The sequence below is a fragment of the Cryptomeria japonica genome, chromosome 11 (genome assembly GCF_030272615.1).
Source record: "Cryptomeria japonica chromosome 11, Sugi_1.0, whole genome shotgun sequence".
Lineage (NCBI taxonomy): Eukaryota > Viridiplantae > Streptophyta > Pinopsida > Cupressales > Cupressaceae > Cryptomeria > Cryptomeria japonica.
In genome coordinates, this window is record NC_081415.1 from 119,556,395 (window position 1) to 119,582,475 (window position 26,081).

Below are 26,081 nucleotides of genomic sequence, written 5' to 3' on the forward strand. Positions count from 1 at the left end.
TGTTAGCCTAGAAGGGTCCAAAAATAAGCTAACTCCTCAATCCCAAGTCCTTGACTAGGATGGGGACATTACAGTCCACCCTCCCAAAATTTGCTTGTCCTCAAGAAAACTCAATGCTGGATGTTGTAAAATGCTATCACACTCCCAAGTAGCATCCTCTATCGACAAATCCTTCCATTTAATCAAAAATTCCCTGATGACACTTCTCCGCAAATGACGCTCTCTGAACTCCAGAATGGCCTCAGGTACTAGCACTAACTTCCCCTCATCATCTAAGGGTGGTAGAACTGCAGAAGGAACTATCTGTTGTCCCAATGCCTTTTTAAGGCGTGACACATGGAACGCATTATGAACTTTAATATCAGCCGGTAAATCTAACTCATAAGCCACCCGGCCAACTCGCCCGGATATCCTCAAAGGACCATAGTAACGTGGCTTGAGTTTCTCTGAGCCCTTCTTTCTAAGAGAGGACTGTTTGTAGGGCTGTAGCATCAAATACACCATATCCCCAATCTCAAAAGATCCCTCAACCCTCCTTTGATCAGCATATTGCTTTTGCTGATTCTGAGCCTTCTGAATATTATCATGAAGTGCTCTCATAATATCCTAGTTCTCCTGTAGCAGATTCCCAACACTCGGTACTCGGCAATCGCTCATCAATAAATCCAGAAAACTAGGAGCATCATATCCATACAAAGCTCTGAAAGGTGTCATCTGAATAGTCATGTCGTGAGTGGAATTATAACAATACTCGCACAAATGTAACTACTTCACCCAAGCCTTCTGCTGCCCTGAGATGTAGTTCCGTAGGTATCCCTCCACCCACTTGTTGACAATATCTGTCTGTCCATCAGTCTGGGGGTGGTAACTGGTACTCGGAGTGAGCTCTGTCCCTCAAAGTTTGAATAACTCTTACCAAAAGTGACCCAGAAATCTGCTGTCCCTATCATTGACAATACTTCGAGGTAAACCATGCAATTTAAATACCTCACGAAAGAAAAGATAAGCCACCTGACCAGCGGAATAAGTAGTCGTGATCGGAAAAAAATGTGCATACTTAGTCAACCAATCAACCGCCACATATATGCTGTCTCTCCCTTGGGCTTTTGGCAAGCCCGTAATAAAGTCCATAGATACGCATTCCCACTTCCTGTCAGGAATAGGAAGTGGCTGAAGTAACCCTGCAGGGAAGTTGTGCTCCTCCTTGTTCTGCTGGCAAACAGAACACTCTCTGACGTACTGAAGAACATCAGACTTGAGACCCTTTTAAGAGAATCTCTCACGTACCTGCCTATAGGTCTTAAAGTACCAAGGATGTCCAGCCATAGGTGAATCATGGAAAGCCCTCAATACTATGCATTTTACTTTAGAACCTGGAACTAAAAATATCCTCTCTTTGTAAATGATGAGGTCATCCACAAGAGAGTACCTGATGTCGTGTACTGTTCCATCAATAATACTAGATGCCCATAGATTCTTGGCATACTCTGCTATAATTAAGTGTTTCCAATCTTCGTACACAACTGCCATGGAGCTCAATTGGGGGTGGCGAGATAAAGCATCAGCAGCAACGTTCTGAGTCCCTTTGACATAGGAGATGTCAAAATCATAAGACTGTAACTTGCCGACCCACTTCTGTTGACGCTCATTTAGATCCCGCTGTCCAAGAAAATGCTTCAAACTATTATGATCAGTTTTGACACAAAAAACTTGCTGCCAACTAAATATTGCCTGAATTTGGCCATTGCATGCATGATGGCCAACATTTCCTTATCATAAATACTATAGCTCCTCTCCAGACTCCGAAGCTTCCTGCTCTCATAAGCTATAGGATGACGATCCTGCATAATTACTGCACCAATACCCTCTCCACATGCGTCACAATGAAGCTCAAAAGGTTTGGTGAAATCGGGTAAAGCAAGAACTGGACATGTAGTCATCAATTGCTTGAACTTCTCAAAACACTTCTGTGCGAGAGGTGTACAAACAAATGCACCCTTCTTGGTTAAATCAATGAGTGGTGCAGCATGCCGTGAAAAACCACTAACAAACCGATGGTAGAAGGCACATAAACCAACAAATCCCCTGAGTTGAGTCAGGGTCTCAGGAGTAGGCCAATCAACGATGGCACGAACCTTATCAGGATCCATGCGAACTCCCTCTTCGCTGATTATGTGACCCAAATACAAAAGTTCTGCCATTCCCAATGCACACTTGGACTCTTTGGCGTAGAAGGACTCCCTGTCAAGTATGCCTAAAACAGTATCCAAGTGAACCAAGTGCTCCTCCCAAGTTACATTGTAAACCAAAATGTCATCAAAGAAAACCAGAACAAATCTCCTAAACTGAGATTGGAAGACCCTGCTCATAGTGGACTGAAAGGTAGCTGGTGCGTTGGTCAACCCAAAAGGCATAACCAAAAACTCATAGCGTCCACAATGACATCTAAATGCAGTCTTCTCAATGTCCTGCTCCCTGACACTGATCTGATGATAACCTGTTCTTAAATCAATCTTGGAGAAGTAACAAGCTCCATGAAGCTCATCTAACAACTCATCAATGCGAGGAATGGGATACCTGTTCTTTATAGTCTTTTTATTCAACATATGGTAATCAATGCACATTCTGAGTGTACCATCTTTCTTCTTCACCAAAACAACTGATGAAGGGAAAGGAGATTTACTCGGCCTTATGTGTCCCATTGCTAGAAGTTCTTTGATAGTTTTCTCAATTTCATCTTTCAACCGCTTGGGGTGCCGGTAAGGTGTAATCATAATGGGTTTGGTGCCCTCATCAAGCTCAATAATGTGTTCTATGCCTCTATCAGGAGACCTACCAGGAGGTATGTCAGTAAACACCTTTGTATGCTTAACTCTAAGCTCCTGAATATTTGAATGATAAGGTGTTTTCTGCTGCTCCTCATAAGTAGGCATGAGTTTACACTTTGCTGCCCAATCCACCATGTCATGCTTGACAAGTCTCTCCATTCTTTTAAGAGTGATTAATTTCAAGTTGCTGGCTTTGATAGCTTTAAGAACATGATTAGTCCCATCAACCTTGAATTTGATCTCCATATCTCTGAGGTTGAGATCTCTGAGGTTGAGTGTAAATTCACCTATGGCATGAAGCCACATCATGCCAAGAAACCACATCCGTATTTCCCATGTTAACCACATAAAATTCAACTTTGAATTCATAATTATTGAGTTTCATGGGTAAGTCTGAAATCATTCTATCACAAGTCAGCACATTACCATCAGCAACTTTCACCCTTATGCCTTCAAACTCTTGAGTTTGAATCCTACGCTTCTCCACCAACCGTGCATCTATGAAATTATGAGTTGCACCTATATCAAGTAGAGAAATGACTCTTTGACCAGCCAAGAGTCCATGCAACCTAAAAGAACCTTCTCCTTGCATGCTAGACATATGAGCTTCCCGTAGGTCGAATTCTCCTTCATTTTCAACCTCCTTTTCTGAATTTTCGGTCTCGGAGTCATTTTGATCAGCTTGCTGGTCCGTGTTATCAGTCATGTTTTCTCCCTCATAAAACCACTCCATATTCCTATTTTGACCCTTAGGCTTGAGGGGCAGTCATGGTTTTGATCATAAGGACCCTTACAATGAAAACATAGCCTCCTTCTACACAAATCATTAGCCTCCTTCTACACAAATCATTGAGTGTTTGCCTATCTAAAGGTGCTGTGAACTTCTTCCCTTGGTCCACATTTGCTGATTTCTTTTGATCATACTTGCTGTCATTAAATGATGAGGATGGTTTTGAGTTGTTAGGAGTGAACTTACTATGAGGAGCGGTAAGTTCCATGCTGCGTGCCTTCCTCATGGCTTCTTGCAAGGTAGGGGGATCAAAAGCCTTAATCCAACCTTTCATAGGCTCATAAAGACCTTCAACAAAAAGAATGACCGGTCTTCTCTTTGAAATGTTAGTTACCATAACTGAAAGCTTCTGAAATTCACTAATATAAGATTCCAAGCTGCCCATTTGTTTTCGCTGAGCTAAATCCTTGAAATACAACTCTGGATCTCTTTTATCAAAACTCTCAACCAATCTATCAGTGGATTCTTGGTATGTAGTAATAAGGTCATGATGCAAAGTCACCATCCCATGATGCCACCAATCATGGGCTACCCCATCCAAATGCAAAGCTGCAAACTTAATAGCATCTTCTTCTGACATAGGACGTAGATTCAGGAAGGTATCCAACTTGCTAATCCAGGCTCTGGCTGTAACACTACTGCTGCCATCAAAAGTAGAAAGTATGAGCTTGTTGATTGCATATTTGAGATCACTAGTTTTGTTCCAAGGTTTCCTGTCATTCCAATTCCACGTCTTGTTGTGTTCCCTCTTTTGACTCATAAACCTGTCAAAGTTAAGATGTTCCTTAACTCTCAGTGGTAATGCATCCCATTCATCATGAAGTGTGGTTACGTTAACTGTAAAGGCCACCTCATCTTCCTCCTCAGCCACGTCCTCTTCTTCAGGTTCATTTCTAACAAAAGTTGGGCGTGTAGGCCTATCATAGGTGTGTGTGGGAGTCACTCTTGCCCTTGGGCGACCAGCAACACTACCATTTTCCTCCTGGTTCTGATTATGCCCCCTTGGTACAGTGATCTGTTGTATGGCTGTAGTCAACTGCTGCAACACATTTGCTACTTGTCGCTGCCCTGTTACTAAACCCCTCATAATAACTCCGGCATCTTGGTCCTCATTGTTCACAGCCTCTCTGCGTGGCTCATCTTCATTCCTGTCCCCCATAATTTCCAAGGGTATTTCTTCAGTTTGATTAGAATCACCCTGTAAATCAGGTCTCTTGCATGTGTAACACTTGTGAGGCCCAGTTTGTTGTTGATGCATAAAAAAAAATTCTAACCCTCTAGGAAGGCAGGATCAAAGCTCTGATACCACTGTGATGAACCCTTGCTGGTTCAACTCTTCAACCTGCTATAATTTGTAGATCTTCTTTGTAATTTTTAATGATTAAGATGGTATTTCAGAAATAGACAGAAGTTGTAGAAGAGGGTTTCTTTAATTTGCAACACATATTGAATAATACATGAATTTAATCAACCGAAACAATGAATTGGAGAATTTAGAAGCATACCCGTAGGTCCTTAGCCAATTTATTGAAAAGAAAGAATAAATCAGCAACTTACAAAGTTCTGATTTTTATTCTAGAACAATTCAGATCTGCTCTTATTTAAATACTAGGACACCCAAATAGTGAAAGATGGTGCCAATAAATGAGCAAGCTGTGTGTTTGGGAAAAGAAGCCTCCAAACCACAAAAGAATCAACAACAAAACAGTAAATAGGAAAACCCTACAACAAATCTGCCTTGTAAGAAGCCAAATCTGCCTCAATTCAATTCAATTTGACTTCTGAATGAAGCCAACCAAGCTGCAAGAATTCGATTGATCTTTCACAATCTCAAAGCTACTGAATTCTGAAGAATGCACGCTTTCCAAAATTGGTCCAAACCCTAGCCGCCATAGCCAAGTGCTTAGGAGAAAATGTCAAATGCTCAATATCAAGAATGAGGTTTAATTTCCATCTTGGCTGCCTAAATACCCAAAAGGTGCGATTTTTGGCAATTAGGGATTAAAAAATAATAACTTGCTTTTAGGGTTCCCAACTTAACCCTAAAAGCCACGCCTCGCTTAGGAGATAATAAATCTTCACTTAAATAAATTTAAGTGATGCACTTTATGATTTTATATTAATATTTCATTAAAATATTAATTCCCTGTGAAACCACTAAAAAATTCATATCTCTCTTATTATTGCTCGGAAACTGAATCTGTCAGAAGCTAGGGTCACAGTTCGCCATGCCAATGAAAATAGGACCATGTCTATTTTTAGCAATTTTTCCCTAAAAAATAGGAAATCCTCATAAAGTGTCAGAAACTGATGAAACGAAGTCCAGAACTGAACTCAACACTGAACTAGAACAAATAGACAGACCACTCCTCAAGATACTGCATTACTGACCCCTTTATCCATACTCTGTTAGCCTACAAGGGTCCAAAAATAAGCTAACTCCTCAATCCCAAGTCCCTGACTAGGATGGGGACGTTACACATGGAGAGATCCAGATCATGGAGAGGATCTCTGCAAGACAATAACTTAAATAGATTTTAGAGAAATCCCTCCCACAACCCTCTCAATCTTTGATGTAAGTCATTTGATCACCTTAGAATATGCTATAGGCAGCATCATACAGATATGGTTAAAATATTATATAAACAGTTAGCATGCCCTAGTTGACGACACTTGTTTTCTATGCTGATAACACTTGTTGCAATCTAGATTGTTTCAGGACATATTTTCACTAAATTTATTGCAACAACCTCTCTACTAGGCATTGAGTTCACACTGAAGTCACACAACAGTTTTATCAGACCTACTAAGAAGTATTCCAATGTTTGGTAGGCTTCAATCGTCATGGCCACATCTCTAGTACACAGAGCATCCTCTCTTGTAAACCAGATCAAATTAACCCCGAACAGGGGATGTCTCAATCAAATATGAACACAAGATGCCTACAGGTACCTAACTCCATTGGTTTCTGGTACTTTAATGACTATAAAGTAGCCCATAACCAACTGAGTCACTTCCTTTGTGAACCCTACATATGATTGACTATGAGTCACTTTCTTTTCTTTCTGCCACTGGGTTCATTAATTAGCTAGCAGAAAAACTGTCCACATTGATTGACACACGATCAATGACCATGGGCAAATGGCACAACCCTAATTTGCATGCAGCAATCTTTTGTCATTTTGCATATGCCATTGAGAATCAAACATGTAGCTCCAAAGCTACAATGTAAACTGCACTTGAATATTCGCTGAGCTGACATGGTAGGTCCACCAACAATTTCCATTTGATAACATGTGGTGAGTATCCATTTGCTCCTTATGACATGGGCCCATATGGATCATCTGTGTATCTATCCTCCACCCAATGATTGTGAGACTAAGTGCCATGTAAGAAACCTTTTATCTACCTTTGTGTCTCTGGTTCAACTATTAAACTGTGGCTAGATCTGATGGTACACATTGGTCGACACAAGATCAATGGCCAGGGGCAACATGGCCAAACCCAACTCGCAATGATACTACCTTTTCCATTTCACTGAGCAACATCTTGTGGCAGATTTTAGTCCATGCAATTCTCTGCCTGTTCTAACATGAGCAGTTAAAGACCTGTCTGGTCTCATGCCACATGCAAATCGAAACAAGACACCTCATGCCTGCTTCTACCTTAAATTCACTATGGATGCATATGTAATTGCTAATGTCCACCATTGTGGCCCTCCTACAAATTGAGAGAAGATCAGTTGGGCCAATCAACTGCAAACACAAATCCACTACACAACTGGTAACTGGCCATTGTAGAGACATGATAAAATCACTTAAGCTGTGGGCAACTGCCTATATCAAGTCAATGTAAATTTAGAGCAAAAGCACAAAGGCAAACTTGCAGGCTAAAGCTAAGACTAGGCATTTCACATGAGTCTGAATAAGTCAGGCCGCCATGAACATAAAACAGGAGCTTGACAAAAGAACAACAGGAAAATTCCCATTCAGGATTGAATTAGTGAATCATTCTTGGCAAAATTGCTTATAACTTAGCAATACACATAGGGCCAAAATATATTCCTGAGAGGGTATTTAACAAAAGCACAAGTTTACTGGCAAAACAAAAGCCTTTAAAGTTAATATCTCTTAGATTGGTTATAAGCATGAAGTGTACCAAAGTAATGCAGAGAGCCCTAATTAGGCTATCTCAGACCATGTGTCACACTGAGAGGATTGCTATTGATGTAGAATGATGGTCCTTTTTCTTGTGAACGTTTTTGACATTCTTGTTTAAGGACAATAGATGGAACATATGTGAGACAATTTTATTAGAGGAGGATGGAAGTTAAGTATGGCCTGTGATCTGGAAATTGATAAGGAAGTTTTAAGAGACACATTTTGAGCTATATGATTTAATGGCAAGGCTTTGTTTTCTTCGTTTTATTTTAAAAAATAAAATTCAATTTGGCATGTTGCCTTGTAAGGTTAAAAATAAATCAAAGCTAGTACGAAGTACAAATGACAGTTCTTGCGTGCTTATGTGAGAGTTCAGAAAACTGTTTAGACAAATAAACTTTATACTGAAAATCTTAACCAAGACTAGGAGTAGCTTGTTAAATAAGATTTGCTTAACTTACCAGTATTTCTGTGATGTTGTATATGCTCTCATCGTTTTGTTTGTTTTACCACACTGCCTGCATTTCTGAAGCTCTAGTATTTTTTGCATTTAACCTTCTAGTATTCTGAACATTTTTGTGCTGTTGTATATCTGTGATTGTATGATGGGTAATACATTTTCATAATGATTGAATAGTGTATTTTGGAACTTACTGTCTACTTTGTTGATGGTTCTGTTGAAGTGTGTAAACATTGTGAGTGAGAAAGGTGAATCTCAAGTAATTTGTATTCTCTGTTGTACATTGATCTATTCAGGCTAGTGATTTTCTCTTTGCCAGTTCCCTTGTCAATCCTTTAATGCAATCGATTAGAATTTGAAGCATGTTTTTTATATTTTAGTGCAAGCATGACTCAAATTGTTTGATAGAAAACTTGTGTGAAGTAACATAATGTGTCTCTTTGTTCCATGGAGTTTTAACAAGTATAATTGTTAACACCTCATTGTTATTTGTACCATGTAGGATAAGAGATGATGTCAGCAGCATATATGTTAACTTCCCTGAATCTTTTTCCTTTTCCACAGGGTTTGAATTGTCTACCAAACACTCACAACCCAAGTTTTCAGATGAATGGTATGGGGAAGAATACTGTATATAGAAGCATTCAAACTCATAGAGGAAGTGGCCATGCTAGCACTGCCACAAACATAGAGGAATATATTATGCAGGAACAACTTTTTGAGTGGTTGCATATGACATTCAGCAATTTCGATAGTGCTAATGGCTCACAAGGGAATAGAGGATTGAAGCGCTACTATGTCAATAGAAACCTACAAAGAAATGGAAATAGGCGATGGTAATGTTTTAGACATGGGTGATTGAATCAGTTGCATTGTATCTAAGCACATCCAAGTAAACTGTAAATAATTGTTTTCACTTGTTGTCTGTTATTTAATTCAAGTGGAGGCAATCTAATGAACTTGTAACAGTAACATTAAAAGAAAGCTGTTATGGATAAAAATATTCAAGAGCATACTTAGGAGCCACAATCATGCTTTTTAACAGAATCCTCTATATTTCCCCACTTTCCATTTAGTTTCCAAAAGAGTTAGTGTAAACCTTGGTACAAGCGTGTTAAGAATCCTGACACAGAATTGCTGCTTTTGAGATTCCAAGTTTGTATTACGTGAAATTGATACAAATTTTCTGAGTGCAATATTTGAATGCCAAGAAACTTGCTTAGTGCATGAATTGTTTCTGTTATTTGATTTTATGAAGAAAGATTATGGATTAGTTTCGTGGAGCTTAAGTCTAAAACAAGGACCCTTAACTTACAAAATGCTATTTATTCAAAGCAATAATGCTTGTTAAGCTGGGGTAACATAAAAGTTGGATTTTATGTCGTTTCTTAACATTACAAATTTGACCTGCAACTTTCCCATCCCTGTTACGTTTTTGAATTTTGAGTTCCCTCTGCATGACCGCTGTTCCTGGGGAGGATCCTTCCTCCCTGCAGCCAAACCCCGCTCCCAATACTGTTGTCAGTTCACATGCTTCACATGAGGCCCCTGTGTCTACTTCCGGGACCCCACTGCTTGCGGGTAATGTGGAAAAGATTGACAAGAACGGAGATTCTTGTGGTTCAGCCTCTTCTATATTGACGAAATCTGCCCTTGGTTAGAAGGATGTAGACAAAAGGAAGGAGAACTATGAATCTGGCAATAAGAAATCTCCTTCTATCATGTCGGAAAATGCTGCCGGTCAGAAGGATGTGGAAGAGGGTAAAAAAGAGACTAAATCCAATTGGAAAGGAGCCCTTGTCGGTTCGACAAATATGACTCTGGAGGCAGCGTTGGCTAACTTCATCCAAACCGAGGAGGGAACGGAGATTAGCCTACCTGATAATCTCATGGATAAAATTGCTTCATCCCTGCATTTGGCACTTGGAAGATTTTTTTCCTTCAGACTGTCTATTGATATGGTTAGGCGATGGCGGCAAGAGGGAAGTTAAAGGGGAGTGTCGACATTTCCGCTATGTCAGGAGGTCTCTTCCTTTTCAAGTTTATTGCGGATGAGGACTTGATCTTTGTCCTTTTGGGCTCTTGGGCTTATGGCAAGCATGTTATAACACTCTCCAAATGGAAGCCTGGGTTTGACCCCTCTGTCTTCAATGTGCAATCTGCAAGGACCTACTGCTTTGCTCTGATACCACTATGATGCAGAGCATAATGGACCCTCCCAAAATCACATTGCAACTTATCATTCTTTCTTCTTCAAAAACTCAACTCTTCTTGTTTCACCTTCCTTCATTAGGCTTCACCAAGATGCTCAAATAGAACTCTCAACCTCACCAACTTGTTCCAACACTTCCTAGGGCCTTTGCATACCCTATTCCACTTTATCCAATAGGATTCACTCACCCTATCAATTGGTTATCTCACAAACCCTTACCCGAGTCCCTAAATAGGCCAATTCCCTAGTAGCCCTACTCAGCGGGTAATCTAACCTTTACTCAAAAGAATCCCAAAACACTTGAAAAATAAATTACATATCTGAATACCCTTTGGGAAGTTACACAACATATGTGAAAACAAACTATGGGTATTTTGAACGAAATACTCAGACCAGCACCCTGCTACACACCAACTAGGCCCAATTAGCCCTCTTTTCCAAAGCAAGTACCAACAAACGGTATGACCACAACTCCAAACCAAAAAACAGTCTTGACAAATGTTCCAAAACCATAGATTTTCCATGTTTCAAGGCAATACACAATCATTTGATAGGTTAGATACTAAACCCCCCTTTTTAAGCCTAGAAAACTAGAACCTCCTTGTTCAAACCCCAAAACTCACTTCCAGATCTTGAAACTTGGTATTTACCATGAATTTATCATCCCCTAAAACTGTTTCACATAAAAACACTACCTCCTTAAGGTAGATCTTTTGCTGCTATACTCATGCCTCCATTTTCATGCTTTTTCTCACTCAATCTCTTAGCCTAGGGTATCAACACTTCATCTCCACATTATTCCCTGCACATGTAAGGTTAGAGACACATATAATACAATATTCCCGACCCATTCCACAAGAAACAACCACCACATAAAGTGGAATGGGTCACATTTGCATTATGACTTTCAAAACTTCCCAAAAACAATCACCTACAACAGATTTTAGGACAGTAGATAGAAGTGTATCAGATTTGAATGTAACACCTTCAATAATAGTATCAAATGATATTAAAAACACTCCTCTACATTTCCAAATCCATTTCCAATAAAAAATGAAACAAAGAAGAAGAGTTTCAGACCAATAAAGTGCAGATTTTAGACCAAAATTGCAAGGAAAACCTTGTATTTTTATTGCCAAACTCCAAACTCTTACAATGCCCACCAAATCTGACCCTCTACCTCTTCATTTTGGATCAAAACAAATATATTTAAACCTCTTCCCTTCATGGAAACTGAAAACCAACTCTTAACCACCCATACAACCACTTTTGGGTGTTTACAATTTTAATTTATTGTCAAATTGACACTTTTAGTTGTCAATTGACAAGTTTCTAACCTTTTTGCATCTTGACACTTTCTAATCAACTTTATTACATTAATATGGTCACACAAGACCTTATGAAACTTAAAATGCCCATTAATAACCTATTCTACCCATCGAACCCCATTACATTACTCATTTCAACATTATTTGCCCAACATGGCAATTTTGACAACTTATAACAAAATGACTCATTACATGAGTTTGATGTCTCCAAATGACATTATTATCCATGTTTAAAATATCAAGTGGTAATTATAACCTTATAGACTTAATATCTCATAAATCTTCATTATGGCCTCATGGTGTCCAATCTTGTCTTGGGTGCTCCTGCAAAAACAAACAAACATAAAACCTGCACCATCTATCCATTTTAGTGTTCTCATCTTCACCTTGGGTTTGTATTTGCCATTCTCTTGACTTCCCATCCATGCTTTGTCTCTTGTAACCCTCATTGTTGCTTTTTCTACTTGAATCTTCTCCTCCATGCTCTGATTAGGCTGCTCCCATCTGCTCTCTATCTGACTTGAATCTTCACACATGTCAAAACATTTGATACTCTGACTCTTTCCCTTCATCTTCACTCTTGGTTTTCTATTCATTATAAATATCAACAAAATCAAGAAGCAATAGCATGCCCCTTCCACCATCTGACTTCTACCAACATCCATCATCTTCACCATGTTTGGAATCTCTGTCACAACAACATACATTTGCAAAGCAATCAGACTTACCACCCAAAGACAACTCATAGTCTTATCATCAACATATTTCATCTCCATGCTAAGAGAACTCACACTTTCACTAGCCTTCTCATGGCCCATCATCATCTTATCAACCAACTCAACTTCCTTTAACAACTCATTCCTTATCTCATGCCATTCTTCTTGGCATACCAACTCTCTATCCAACTTCAAGGCTACATCATTAGCCTCACAATTCACTATCATAGGGGTACTTTGCTGCACTATACCCTTTACTCCATCCAAAGGACATTCCATTGTCCCAATCAAAATCACTTTTTCGTACTCAAGCCCTTCAAGACTTGAACCCTTGCCGTCATCACCAGCATCTTTATCATCTACCTCTGTCTCAACTCTTTGAACCTCTTTGCCATTAGGTTCATCTTCCTCTTCACATGCTACTTGCTGCTCTTTGTTCTCCTTCACCTCATACCTGCTCTTTGCATCTTCTTCTTGCAACTTCAACTCTACCTTGTCTTCTTCAAGCCTAGAAGTGTCTTCTATCTCTGTCTTTTCTCCATCCTTATGTTCCTCATGCCTTAGGAACTCTCTTCTTTCAATCAACCTTATCCTTGACATTCCCCATGCTACCTTGTCATCCTGCAATGATGTCATCACAAACTTTTTCCCATCCTTGCTAATAACATATGAATTTTCTCTACCATCATGTAGGACTTTAACAAAAAATTGCCATACTCTACCCAAGATCATATGACAATCACTCAAAGGCATAATATCACATAGAATAGTATCATAACATGAACCAATACTGAAAGAAACATATGCTTTCTCTTTAACATCAACCCATTGATCATTGCTTACCCCATATGCTCTGTAAGGTGACTCAAGAGGTTTCCTTGGCAAGTTCAACTTCTCAACCATCTCTATTGAGACTATATTTTTAAAAGAACCACTGCTAACAACAACTTTGCATACCTTACCCCTGAATTTGCATTGTGTCCGGAATATAGACTGCCCCTGAGCATACCTTGCCCACATTTCTTCATCTTCTTCCATGATGGTTTCCTCTCTTATCTCTCAGTCTTCAATGTGCAATCTGCAAGGACCTACTGCCTTGCTCTGATACCACTATGATGCAGAGCATAATGGACCCTCCCACAATCACATTGCAATTTATCATTCTTTCTTCTTAAAAAACTCAACTCTTCTTGTTTCACCTTCCTTCACTAGGCTTCACCAAGATGCCCAAATAGAACTCTCAACCTCACCAACTTGTTCCAACACTTCCTAAGGCCTCTACATACCCTATTCCACTTTATCCAATAGGATTCACTCACCCTATCAACTGGTTATCTCACAAACTCTTACCCGAGTCCCTAAATAGGCCAATTCCCTAGTAGCCCTGCTCGGCGAGTAATCTAACCTTTACTCAAAAGAATCCCAAAACACTTGAAAAATAAATTACATATCTGGATACCCTTTTGGAAGTTACACAACATATGTGAAAATAAACTATGGGTATTTTGGACAAAATACTCAGGCCAACACCCTGTTACACACTAACTAGGCCCAATTAGCCCTCTTTTCCAAAGCAAGTACCAACAAATGGTATGACCACAACTCCAAACCAAAAAATAGTCTTAACAAATGTTCCAAAACCATAGATTTTCCATGTTTCAAGGAAATACACAATCATTTGATAGGTTAAATACTAAACCCCCCTTTTTAAGCCTAGAAAACTAGAACCTCCTTGTTCAAACCCCAAAACTCACTTCCAGATCTTGAAACTTGGTATTTACCATGAATTTATTATCCCCTAAAACTGTTTCACATAAAAACACTACCTCCTTAAGGTAGATCTTCTGCTGCTATACTCATGCCTCCATTTTCATGCTTTTTCTCACTCAATCTCTTAGCCTAGGGTATCAACACTTCATCTCCACATTATTCCCTGCACATGTAAGATTAGAGACACATATAATACAATAACCTTGACCCATTCCACAAGAAACAACCACCACATAAAGTGGAATGGGTCACATTTGCATTGTGACTTTCAAAACTTCCCAAAAACAATCACCTACAACAGATTTTAGGATAGCAAATAGAAGTGTATCAGATTTGAATGTAACACCTTCAATAACAGTATCAAATGATATTAAAAACACTCCTCTACATTTCCAAATCCATTTTCAATAAAAAATGAAACAAAGAAGAGTAGTTTCAGACCAATAAAGTGTAAATTTTAGACCAAAATTGCAAGGAAAACCTTGTATTTTTATTGCCAAACTCCAAACTCTTACAATGCTTAGCAAATCTGACTCTCTACCTCTTCATTTTGGATCAAAACAAACATATTTAAACCTCTTCCCTTCATGGAAACTGAAAACCAACTCTTAATCACCCATACAACCACTTTTGGGTGTTTACAATTTTAATTTATTGTCAAATTGACACTTTTAGTTGTCAATTGACAAGTTTCTAACCTTTTTGCATCTTGGCACTTTCTAATCAACTTTATTACATTAATATGGTCACACAAGAGCTTATGAAACTTAAAATGCTCATTAAAAACCTATTCTACCCATTGAACCCCATTACATTACTCATTTTGACATTATTTGCCCAACATGGCAATTTTGACAACTTATAACAAAATGACTCATTACATGAGTTTGATGTCTCCAAATGGCATTATTATCTATGTTTAAAATATCAAGTGGTAATTATAACTTTATAGACTTAATATCTCATAAATATTCATTATGGCCTCATGGTGTCCAATCTTGTCTTGGGTGCTTCTGCACCAACAAGGATACACTATTGCTGACTGCAAAGCCCCGACTGCTAGTGAACCCAAGCTTAAAGAGAAAATTATTGTTAATGATGATCCTATAAGCCCAAGTGCCCCTTCATCTTCAGGCCCTAAGGGACATGCTGACCCCTGTGGGGTGACTGAAGACTATCCCCACACAGACAAGATCCTTGAAATAATAATAATCAAAAGCCCTGTTGATTCTGTGAAGAAAATGAGACCAGTTGAGACTCTTGAAGATGGGGAAATCCCCCCGGTGATCAATATGCATTTATCCCCCAATCCTTCTACCGCCCCCTCAATGGGTAAGGATAAAAATCACCATACCCTCCTTCCCAATGGTGAAGCCAACCCCATGTACCACCAAAACACCAAAAAAACCTGTGATGAGAAATCTACTCAGGGGAGACCAAAACAACCAATTCTCACATCTCCACCTCAGTCTCCTAGCAATCCTCTAACCTTGGAGGAGTTGTCTAGGTCGATCCTGTTGACCTCTAATGCAAATACCTCCCCCCTTGTGTTTCTTCTATGGATAATGAAGAATGACTGACACATAAGAAAAAAACTAGGACAAAGAAGGCGGATGTGGGCACTGACAACAAAGTTGGAAGAGCAATTGAGAGTGCTAAGGTAGAAAGCTATGGCGAGGGATATTGCAAGGGGGTGACAAATGACCTTGGATGGAAATAACAAAACTAAGAAATGAAGTTTCTCTCCTAGAACATAAGGGGACTCAACAACCCCCAAAAGCAATTTGCTATAAAGCAATATATCTTAGATATGAAGATTGATATCTGTTTACTGCAAAAAGTCAAAATGTCTTACCAAACTTTTGCAATGACTGTTAACAAACTTTGGTCGGGTGCTACGTTTCTATATGTGGAGGCTTTGGGGGCATCTGGTGGAATTGCTACCCTTTGGAACCCCTGCAAGCTTCAAGCTACTATACATGTGCTCTCACAAAACTATCTGGCAGTGACCTTCCAACTTGGTGAATTCTGTTGGCACATGTTCAATATATATGCCCCCAATTCTAGGATGGGAAGGTGTCTGGTTTGGGAGGAAATTGCTGATTGCATCCTTGAGGACCAAAATACTCACTTCATGTTGGCTGGCGACTTCAACACGCCTCTCTACCCTTTTGAGAAATGTGACAATCTTATGGATTATTCTGATAATATGGGGAATCTGGCCAATCTCATAAATGTTACTAGTCTCTTTGATTTAGATCTTTAGGGTATCTCCTTCACTTGGTCTAATAATAGGAAAGGGAACCACCTTATGCAGGTTAGACTAGACAAATTTTTAGTCTCTGCTAAATGGGATATTGGTCACAACTCGTCTCTAATGACCCTCTCAAGAACTGCCTTTGACCATAGCCCTCTCCTCCACTAGGCTGACAAACCCCCCTTGGAACCTCCTCCTTTTCGATATGAGATTATGTGGGCCTCCCACCCGGATTTCAGAGAATTGGTTGGGAGGTGGTGGGCCTCCCCTGTCCAAGGGATGACTATGTTCAGGATATTTGAGAAGCTGAATCTCATCCGTCGGGAAGTGAAAGGTTGGAATAAAGCAACTTTTGGTGACATATTCAAGAAGAAGAAGGATCTGTGCTTCAGATTGGAGCAAATTCAAAGCATTATGGCTACTAGTGATTCTCCCCACTCCCTCCTTCATGAAGAAGAGGACTGCATAAAGAAATGGAAGGACAATCTAACTAAGGAGGAGATCTATTGGAAGCAAAGATCTAGAATCCAATGGCTGAAGGAGGGAGACACAAATTCTGCCTTCTTCCACCGCTCAAGTAGTATTCACAAAAGGAGAAACACGATCAAAAGTCTAAGGGATAACAATGGACAGGAGATCATGATCGAGACCCAAATTGGTCAAACTGCTACTTCTTCATCCGTATGTATATTGAGATTGGGGGAAGAAGTGATGCACTCCAAAGCAGTCTTTTGAGTAAACTACCTACAACAATTGGTGAAGAGGACAATAACCAGCTTCTATCACCTATTTCTATGGAGGAGGTCCATGTTGCTTTCTTTGCTATGGGCACCTACAAGACCCCGGGTTCGGATGGTTTCACCCTTGCCTTTTTCCAAGAATTTTGGGACATTGTCAGGTTTGATGTCACTAGAGCTATGAAGGATTTCTTCAGGACTGGTAAATTATTGAAAAAGATGAACAAAACCTACATTGTTCTTGTTCCCAAGTCTCAGGACCCTAATTGCATGATGAATTTTTGGCCTATAAGTCTCTACAATACTATTTATAAGATCATCTCTAAGGTCTTAGTGAACAGAATCAAACTGTTACTTCCCAAGTTTATCAGCCCTTCTCAAAAAGGCTTTGTCCCGGGTCGTCAAATCTTGGATGCGACCATTGCCACTCATGAAATTATTCATTTCATGGACAATAGCAGAACCTCAGGTATGTCTTTTAAACTAGACATCTCAAAAGCCTATGATAAAGTCAATTGGTGTTTCCTGTTTAAAATTCTCTCAAAACTTGGCTTTAATCCCAAAATTGTTGATATGATCCGGTAGTGTGTGTGTCTACGGTTCAATTTTCTGTCTTGGTTAATGGGGTTCCTTGGGGCTGCTTCAAAGTTGAAAAAGGTATCAGGCAAGGGGACTCACTTCCCCCCTATCTTTTTATTATGATTGCCGAGGTTTTGGGCAAAATTTTTCTGAATCTGGTGGTCAATGGGAGAATATCGGGAATCATAGTTGCTTCTACTATTCCCCCTTCTGTGATTCAACAATTTGTGGATGACACCTTGTTTGGTAAATCCTCTGTGATAGAAGCTAAACACTGGAATAACCTGCTTACTGGAATATGCCCCTGCTTCAGATCAATGCATTAACTATAATAAAAGTAATCTTTACTTTTAAAACACCCCTATTGACTTGTAGACCAGAATTCCTAATATTCTTGGGTGCCAATCTGTGAATTTACCTAGGACTTACTTGGGTCTCCCTCTTACAGTCAAAGAGGTGACTTCGGCTTTCTAGAATACTATCCTTGAAAAAATATAGAAGAATCTCGCGGGCTGGAAGGGTAAATTCCTTAGTAGTGCGGGGAAGCTCCAACTTCTTGTTGCCTCTCTCCAGGGTATCTCTGTTTATTTCCTTTCCCTATTCAAAATCTCGAGCTCTATGGGGGAGAAGCTTGAGAAAATTCAAAGAACCTTCCTCTGGACTGGTATGGAAGAAAAGAAACACCTCTCATTGGTTAATTGGGATACTGTTAGCTTGCTTAAGACTATGGGTGGTCTAGGTATCAGAAAGATAAATACCTTGAACAAAGTCTTAATTGCTAAAGTGGGTTGGAACTTGGCTAAAGGGGAGGCAAATTGTTGTAAAATTATCAGGGCTAAGTACTTGGAAAGAGAACAATTCTGTTTTAACTTGAATTCCTTTGGCTAACCTCTTGGGTCTAAATTATGGAACAACATACTCAAGCTTAGACCTATTATCAGTGAGGCACTGATGTGGCAACTTGGAAATGGAAGAAAGAACAAATTTTGGGAGGATACGTGGCTGGAAGATAAACCTTTGGCTGAAATCCACTTATGCCAATTAATGAACATCCTAAAGGACCAATTTGGTGATTATGTTGTTGATTACATTGTGTCGAGAAGAGGAAAGTGGAAAAATATCTCTTTGATCTTCATTGGTTGGCCTAACCTCTTGCCTAAAGCTCTGGACCTTCAGGCCCTCATGCACATGACGAGGATACCTCTATCTCTCTATGAGGATAAATTCATCTGGAAGGGGACTCAGTCTGGGGATTTCTTGGTCAAGTCTGCTTACAAACAACTTTTGAGATTCAATGGGTATACAAAATGTTGAAATTTTTTTTGGAACTTGCAACTTATACCAAAGATTAATTTTTTCTGGTGGATTCTCATGCATGGAAAAGTGCCGAGTTAGGATAACTTAAGGAGAAGGGGCTTCCAATTGCCTAACAGGTGTATCCTCTGTAAATCTGAGGAGGAATCTATCAACCATCTTTTTATTTACTGCCCCTTCGTTAGACACTTATGGACCATTATCATTGAAAAATGTGGCCTCCAATGGGTTTTCCATGGTGACATACACCAGTTTGTGGAAGGATGGTCATCACCTTCTCACCACCCCCTGGTTATACAACTGTGGAAACAAATTCCTCTTCAAATATGCTGGAGTGTTTGAAAAGAAAGAAATAATAGAATCTTGAGAGATGCTGAAAGCTCCCTTGACAATGTTTTTAATAGCTGCTTCAAGATGATCATGGACAATATCTTGGTGACTAGATGGAAAACCCCCTCCAATCCGCCTAACCCGACTGACTGGAGGGTTGCTGAACATTGGAAACTCCCCCCAGAGTTTAAATTGTTCAACAACACTCAAAAGATCTATAGAAAAAAGACCAAATGGAAAGCCCCAAGTCCCTCATGGCACAAATTAAACTTTGATGGGGCGACCCACAATAATTAGCAAGCTAGAGGTGGTGTCATAAGAGACCATCGGGGAGATCTTATCGCCGCCTACACTGGAAGCTTGTGGAACCATATTGTCAACCAAGATGAGGGAATGGCCCTTTTATGGGGAATGAAGTTCGCCATTGCTATAGGTATCAAACAACTTGAAATTGAAGGTGATTCAAAAATAATTGTGGAGGCTGTCAGTGGAAGTGTGCTGGGAAGGAAAGTGGAAGTGCTATTGAGGGATGTTAGAATGCTCTTAGCTAACCTTGATAGTTTCAGTATCTGCCATATTTATAGAGAAGGGAATGCGGCTGCTGACTCCATGGCTGCTTTCGACATGTTGCAAGATGGCTTATGGTGTTGGAGGAATTTTCATCCGTTGCAAGTGGCCACCAAGGAGATCCTTGAGAGAGAAAGAATAAGTGCTAACAATGTTTAATCTCCCTCTGCTTTACCTCTTAACCATTTGTAATCTGATAATGATTATAAATTTTCAATTTTTGAACTTAAAGTTGGAGCCCAACAATTGTTGGATGGACATCCCACGTGGCGGCATATGGCCTAGTCATTTTTCCCAAAATTACTCAAGGTGGTTGGATAATGATTTTATTTCCTTGCAGAGTACCGATATTGGGAAAGGTAGTATTTTTTTAATCATCCGAATGAATGACATTAGTGGTGATGAAGGCAACAACCTGTCTCGCTTAAGCAACACTGGGCAGATTGAAGGTTCACACGAGTGGAATAGATCTCAGGCTTTGTGGGTTTTTTTAAACACGATTTGCAATAATCACGATGATTATTGCACTGCCTTATTATAGAATTTGGGGGGTTGTTTTTGGACTCTTCATTTGCTCTTGAGCGGCTCTGTATTTCTAATTCCTTGCTTCTCACTACTACCATTAAGTTGGAGGAAGTGGATATGGGGGGTGACAAACTGAGACTTGAAACGGATAAGATAGATGATTTCAAAGCCAAGCCGATGGTTTGGTTTGTGTGCACGGAAGGAGGGATAGATAAATTCATGGAGAATATGAAGGGCAATGATGTGAGGTTCTCTAAACAGTTTGTGGCTTCTTGGGTTGATAGAAGGGTCACTATGGGTGGCATTTCATTTGAAGTGAATGAGGAGGTTATAGCACAGGCGACAAACCTTTCCATGGAGGGCCGAAAATAGAAAAAGCAGAGCCGTATCTCGAACACCACTAGTCTGAATCAATTCTTTCACGATGGTGAGAACCCTGTGTAATGGACTGGTGGGTTCAATCGTGAGGAGCTTCCGCCATCGTGGGATGAGGTGTGCTACATCATCATGAAATATTTTACCCTCGAAGGGTGGTATGGGGTTTTCTATTACTACCATCTTCCATTCCTCAATCATCTTAGAAATAGGGTTTTTATTTCTATTCTGTTCTTTTTACTACATTTTATGGTTGCTAATTTCAAAGATGTTGTTGAAGCGAAGAAAAAAAAGGATTATACTATTCTCCATCAAAGTCTCATCCTTCGCCTGTATAATTTCCACCTGGCTCTTTGCCCTCCCTGCACGATATTTGTTCAAAATGTGCTTGAAAGTTAGTGCCCACCCATGGCCACTGCTAATCCTTAAAAAAACCCTACTCTTATGCTTGAACCTGGCCCCTCCAATGTCTACCCTCTGTAGGTCTCTACTCTTAAGAAGAAAAGAAGAAAACATGCCTGCCACTCAGAGGACTCTAAACCCTTTGAGCCCAAGAAAGTGAAGATTCAACAAATTGACTCTGATGTGGAGATTACTGATGAAGCTAACACACCTCGCCGCTCTGTGACACTAGCGTCCAAAGCCCCTGAAAAAGATAAATCCTTGAAGAACCCCTCCTCATCCCATGACACAGGTGATTCTAAGAATGCGAGAGATGATACCAACCCCCTTGGCAAAATGGCCCTGTCTCACTCCACCTCACCCCCCCATCCTGAAACTTCTACCCATGTCTCTGAAAGCCCTAACAACTCTGTGAACCCGACTGTTGACCCCATTTCTCGGGCCAATTCTTTGTCCCCTACCCTTAGGATTGAGAAAATGGTTATTGTGGAGGAAGCTAGCAGTATCAAGGAGGAAGCGAACGACAAGCTGCTGGAAATGGAAAAGAAAGTGGACGCCCTGAATGAGAAAATGTAAGAAATTGTCAGCAGAGCAGAGATCACTGAAAAGAGGCTCCAAGAGATCATTGGGTTCGCGCTGAGAGCTCTGCGACGACCTTTTGTCTTTTGTAGGAGAACACCTATAAAGAAAAATGGAAGGAGGAAGAGGACTACAAAGACCTCTTTAAATTTCTCACCAAAGAATGGGCTAGGAGGCTCCTACCCAAGCTCAGTCATGGCAAAAAGAAATAAGGATGGTTGCGACTTGGTGGTTTTTTGGCTTTTTGGATGAGCTTTGTGGCCTTAGTATTTTTAGTTATGAACATAGTTATAATCTTTGCTGGTTCATCTCTGACTCAGTCATCTTTAGCCCTGCGTGGCATATCTTACTGTTTATTATGACTCTGTTAAACTTTGTTAATATGGCTAGTATGTTTAAAGTTTTTGATAGAGGAAAGTTTTAGGAGGCCGTGTCTATGTTGTACAAGTCTGCTAACAGTTTGTTCTTCTGCTGTTACTATGCCTATATTTGGGTTAAACCCCTAGTTTTGGCTGCTTTCAATATTAAAAACATAAAAGTTGGAGACTCCCAATTCATGCCTTTATTTATAGAAGTTATTACCCTCAAAGCATTGAGGTAATTGATGGAAAATGGTTAATAGATCATTGACTTTGCAATAAAACAAAATTGGTTAATTTTCGTAAAACTATTTTTCATTCCTAATAGCCAAAGCCTTCTACTATTATCGTGATTTTTGACTCAAATGGCACAACATGATATTTGTTAAGAAATCCTAGATTTCAATTAAAAGACATGAAATGGTAAAACAACTTTAATAAAATTGACCATGAGCAAATGCATTTGATGTCAAGATTACAGTATATGAAAACATCTAAATTTGATATCATATAATAAACAATATTTACATTTTATAATTATAACATGAAACTCATTATATCTTGAAGTATCTTAAAAACCTTTCTTGTGGGTCTTTTCGTTAACACCACTTTGGTTTAGGTGCCACTAAAATGAATTTAGTACTATTGAATATAACACAATAATATGAGAGATTTTTGATTCCAACTTTTCTAAAGGTTTTGAAAAGAGTGCATAGATTTGAGGGATCAATGTTTATATTTACAAAACATTGAATCATTATTATAGTCGTGATACATAGCGGGGCTGAGGGGCAATGCCAAATTTAGACCTTCAAAATCACATAGGACTCCATGATGTGCTTCAATTTTTTGATTTTTTAAGACGTTAGAAGCAATGTTGATGAAGCCAAAAACTGGAGATTTCACAGTTTTTAACCAACATATGATGTTAAATTTTTGATCAAGTCATACTCTCCACTTTAGAATTGATGGCTGTACTAAAAGTTGACGTACAAAACTTGCATAAGATTGCCATATCAATCCTACCACCTGTTGTTGTTGTATTGAATACCTAAGAAGTCATACGATGCAAATGAGAATGTATGGCTTGCTTTTCAAGACATCGTACAATATGCCACGAACCAAGAAAACGTACATTGCCAAACCATGAGCTAGGAAGATGTACCCGTATGGTGTAGAAGAGCCTTCCTATGACCCATACCTATATGGTACAATAAGGTTATCATACGATCAAGTAGTGTTGTATGGTGAACTCGAATTGCCAACACCACTGTACTTTTTGAAGAGGACAACGACGTCATACATGCTGAATGGAAATGAGATGTCGTACGAGATAAGGAAGTGGATGTCGTATGAGAGATTTCCGTACATGGTAGATGCTAGGTTGTACGTGGTGGGACCTTGAAAAATGTGCCAAGCAGTGTGAGCGTGAAATGTCATGCCACAAGCAGAGGTTGATGTCATACGTTGCTAAAGAAGTCATACGAGAGTGCCAAGATCTCCTTGTATGGAAGTAGCAATAAATTTTCATTTAAAGGTAATGAAATTCCACCATATGGGATTAGAAGAAAATTGCCATAAGATAAAAATAAGGATGTCGTACGAATAGAAAACAAGGGTGTTGTACAGATGTGGTGGCAAGTTGTATGAGAGTGATATTGGGAAATAGGTGTTGTACACCTTGCATAATAATGTTACAATTGTAATAATTATTTATTATGTTTTCAATGGACATGTAATGCAATATATATTTATTTGATATTGCACATGGACGTGTAACATGTAGAGATTCCTCAAGAATATTCTCGAGGCCACTGATGAGTTGTATTGTAACATTGGGATTATTATATTGTAATTATTGAATATTGGGGAAAGATATTAAAAAGAGAAAACTTAGTGCCCAATATTAAATGTGGGGTCAAGGGGTTAGTTAGCACATGATTTTACTTTACCACTAGTTGTTTTTGTGTGAACTTGGGTTTATAAAAGCAAGTACATGTTTATTGGTTAAGGTTGGTTGGTGGTTTTGGGCTGTCATTGTATTGAATTTTTTGGAGGATTGCATTTGTGAAGCATGGCACGAGATGTGTGGATTCATGCTTGGACACATGGGAATGCATTGGAGGGCTTGATGGTTCGAAGGTATTCATTGTAACTCTATATTGCTTTATAATTGATTAATAGAATGGAGTATGGATGCTTTTGGAGTTGGGTTTTTCCCTCATGAGGGTTTTGCCAAGATATATCTTGTATTATCTCATGGTTTGTCTACTTCGATCTTTGCATAATGGTGATTTCATCAGATTGTATGCATGCTTTTCTCTCATGAGTTATGTAGGAAATGGATAATTAGAATGTGGGTTTAAAGCATTATTTCCTAACAAGTGATAACAAGTTGTCATGCATGGTGCCAAGGGCATCATACGGAATTCCGTCATGACGTCTAGATGGAGCCCCATCGTATGGTGTGCCAAGAAGGTCGATGTGGTACACTCCCAAGTTTTTGTCACTGTACAAGTGTTGAGTGTCATTCTGATTCAATACCTCCAATTTTAAATTTTTTCTTATTGGTACAACTCCATATTTTGCCTTCTTAAGTTATTAATTTTCTTCAATCTTTTTCTTTTTCATCCATTTTTCATCTTCGTACTGTTAGATATATCGCCCATAACTTTACACGGTTTTGGTTTCCCTTTAGCAAGATTTGTAGCTTCAAGAATATTACACATTGGCAAAAATGCCTCCTCGTCCTCTATTTGCCAGTGGAATAGTCCATTTAGAGAACTAGGTTCATCCTCTAATTAATCTTCCAATTCTAGTACCCCTTTGTCATTTGGTTCCATCCTCTTCTTTCCTTCCTTTGTACTTAACTCTCTTTCGAACTCTGAGTTTGAAGATGCCAATTCTTCACTCACCACCCGAGTCCTCAGGTCGATGACGTACTTACTTCCCTAACTCTCGATGGAGAGTGTGTTTTGCTTCCAATTTTGACTTTCCTTCATAGTGATTAACCACCCTCTCCCTAGGAGAGCATCACACACTTTATTCTATAATGGGATGATGACTAAATCCAAGATGAAGAGTTGTGTGCCAATTGTTATCTTTTGTCCCATCAAATTCCCTAATGGCTCAATGCCATGCTAGTTGGTCCCCACATAGTTGAAGGGTGGCAGGCATAGTAGGTTTTCCAAGGCTCTTCCAAGTTTCCTCCGGTAGTACATTGACTCCTAAACCTCAGTCAACAATGGTGTTTGTTAATTTCATTCCCATAATTTCCATCTCCATGACATATGGCTTCTTTCCAATGCTCATCGTTAGCAACATCTAGTCACTTGCCCCCTCCCCTTCACATGACAGTTTCTCTATTCGTTTCTCTTATGGTTTGTTTTGTTTTTGATAACTAGAGTTGTCCTCACCAACTGTGCTGGTAATTGCCATTCTCAGTTGTGACATGGTTTGAAGAAGGTCTATCACCTTGATAGGTATGGTTTTTAGTAACACCTCTCAAACTATGTTCTTCTTTGACTCCGATCACAATGACATACTTGTAATTCTGATGGAGGTTGTTTGTTCCTTTGCTAGCACTTGTTCTACTTCTACATTGGCTTCTCAGAGTTGTTCCTTCTTTGTTCATGGGTCCGAGTACACTGTCTTCTTTGTTTGTGCTCTCGTGATTGCCAGAATTGCCTCGTCCTGTTTCTCCACATCCAACATATTAACACCTTTTTTCTTTAGGCAATTGGTGTCTTCATGGTCACCTAGTCCACACCATTTGGACAATAATTGTATGTCG

The 26,081-nt window shown here is 39.4% G+C and overlaps 1 protein-coding gene across 3 annotated transcripts in view; it reads left to right on the forward strand.

The window, feature by feature from the left end:
- LOC131041053 (uncharacterized) overlaps positions 1-9,511 on the forward strand; it is a 67,868-nt gene extending 58,357 nt beyond the window's left edge. For all 3 annotated transcript variants that reach the window (XM_057974026.2, XM_057974027.2, XM_057974028.2), the window contains one exon: positions 8,803-9,511. In XM_057974026.2, the coding sequence (XP_057830009.2) occupies positions 8,803-9,078 (276 nt within the window). In that variant the 3' untranslated portion in view covers positions 9,079-9,511. The remainder of the gene's footprint in view (positions 1-8,802) is intronic.
- The last annotated feature ends 16,570 nt before the right edge of the window (positions 9,512-26,081 follow it).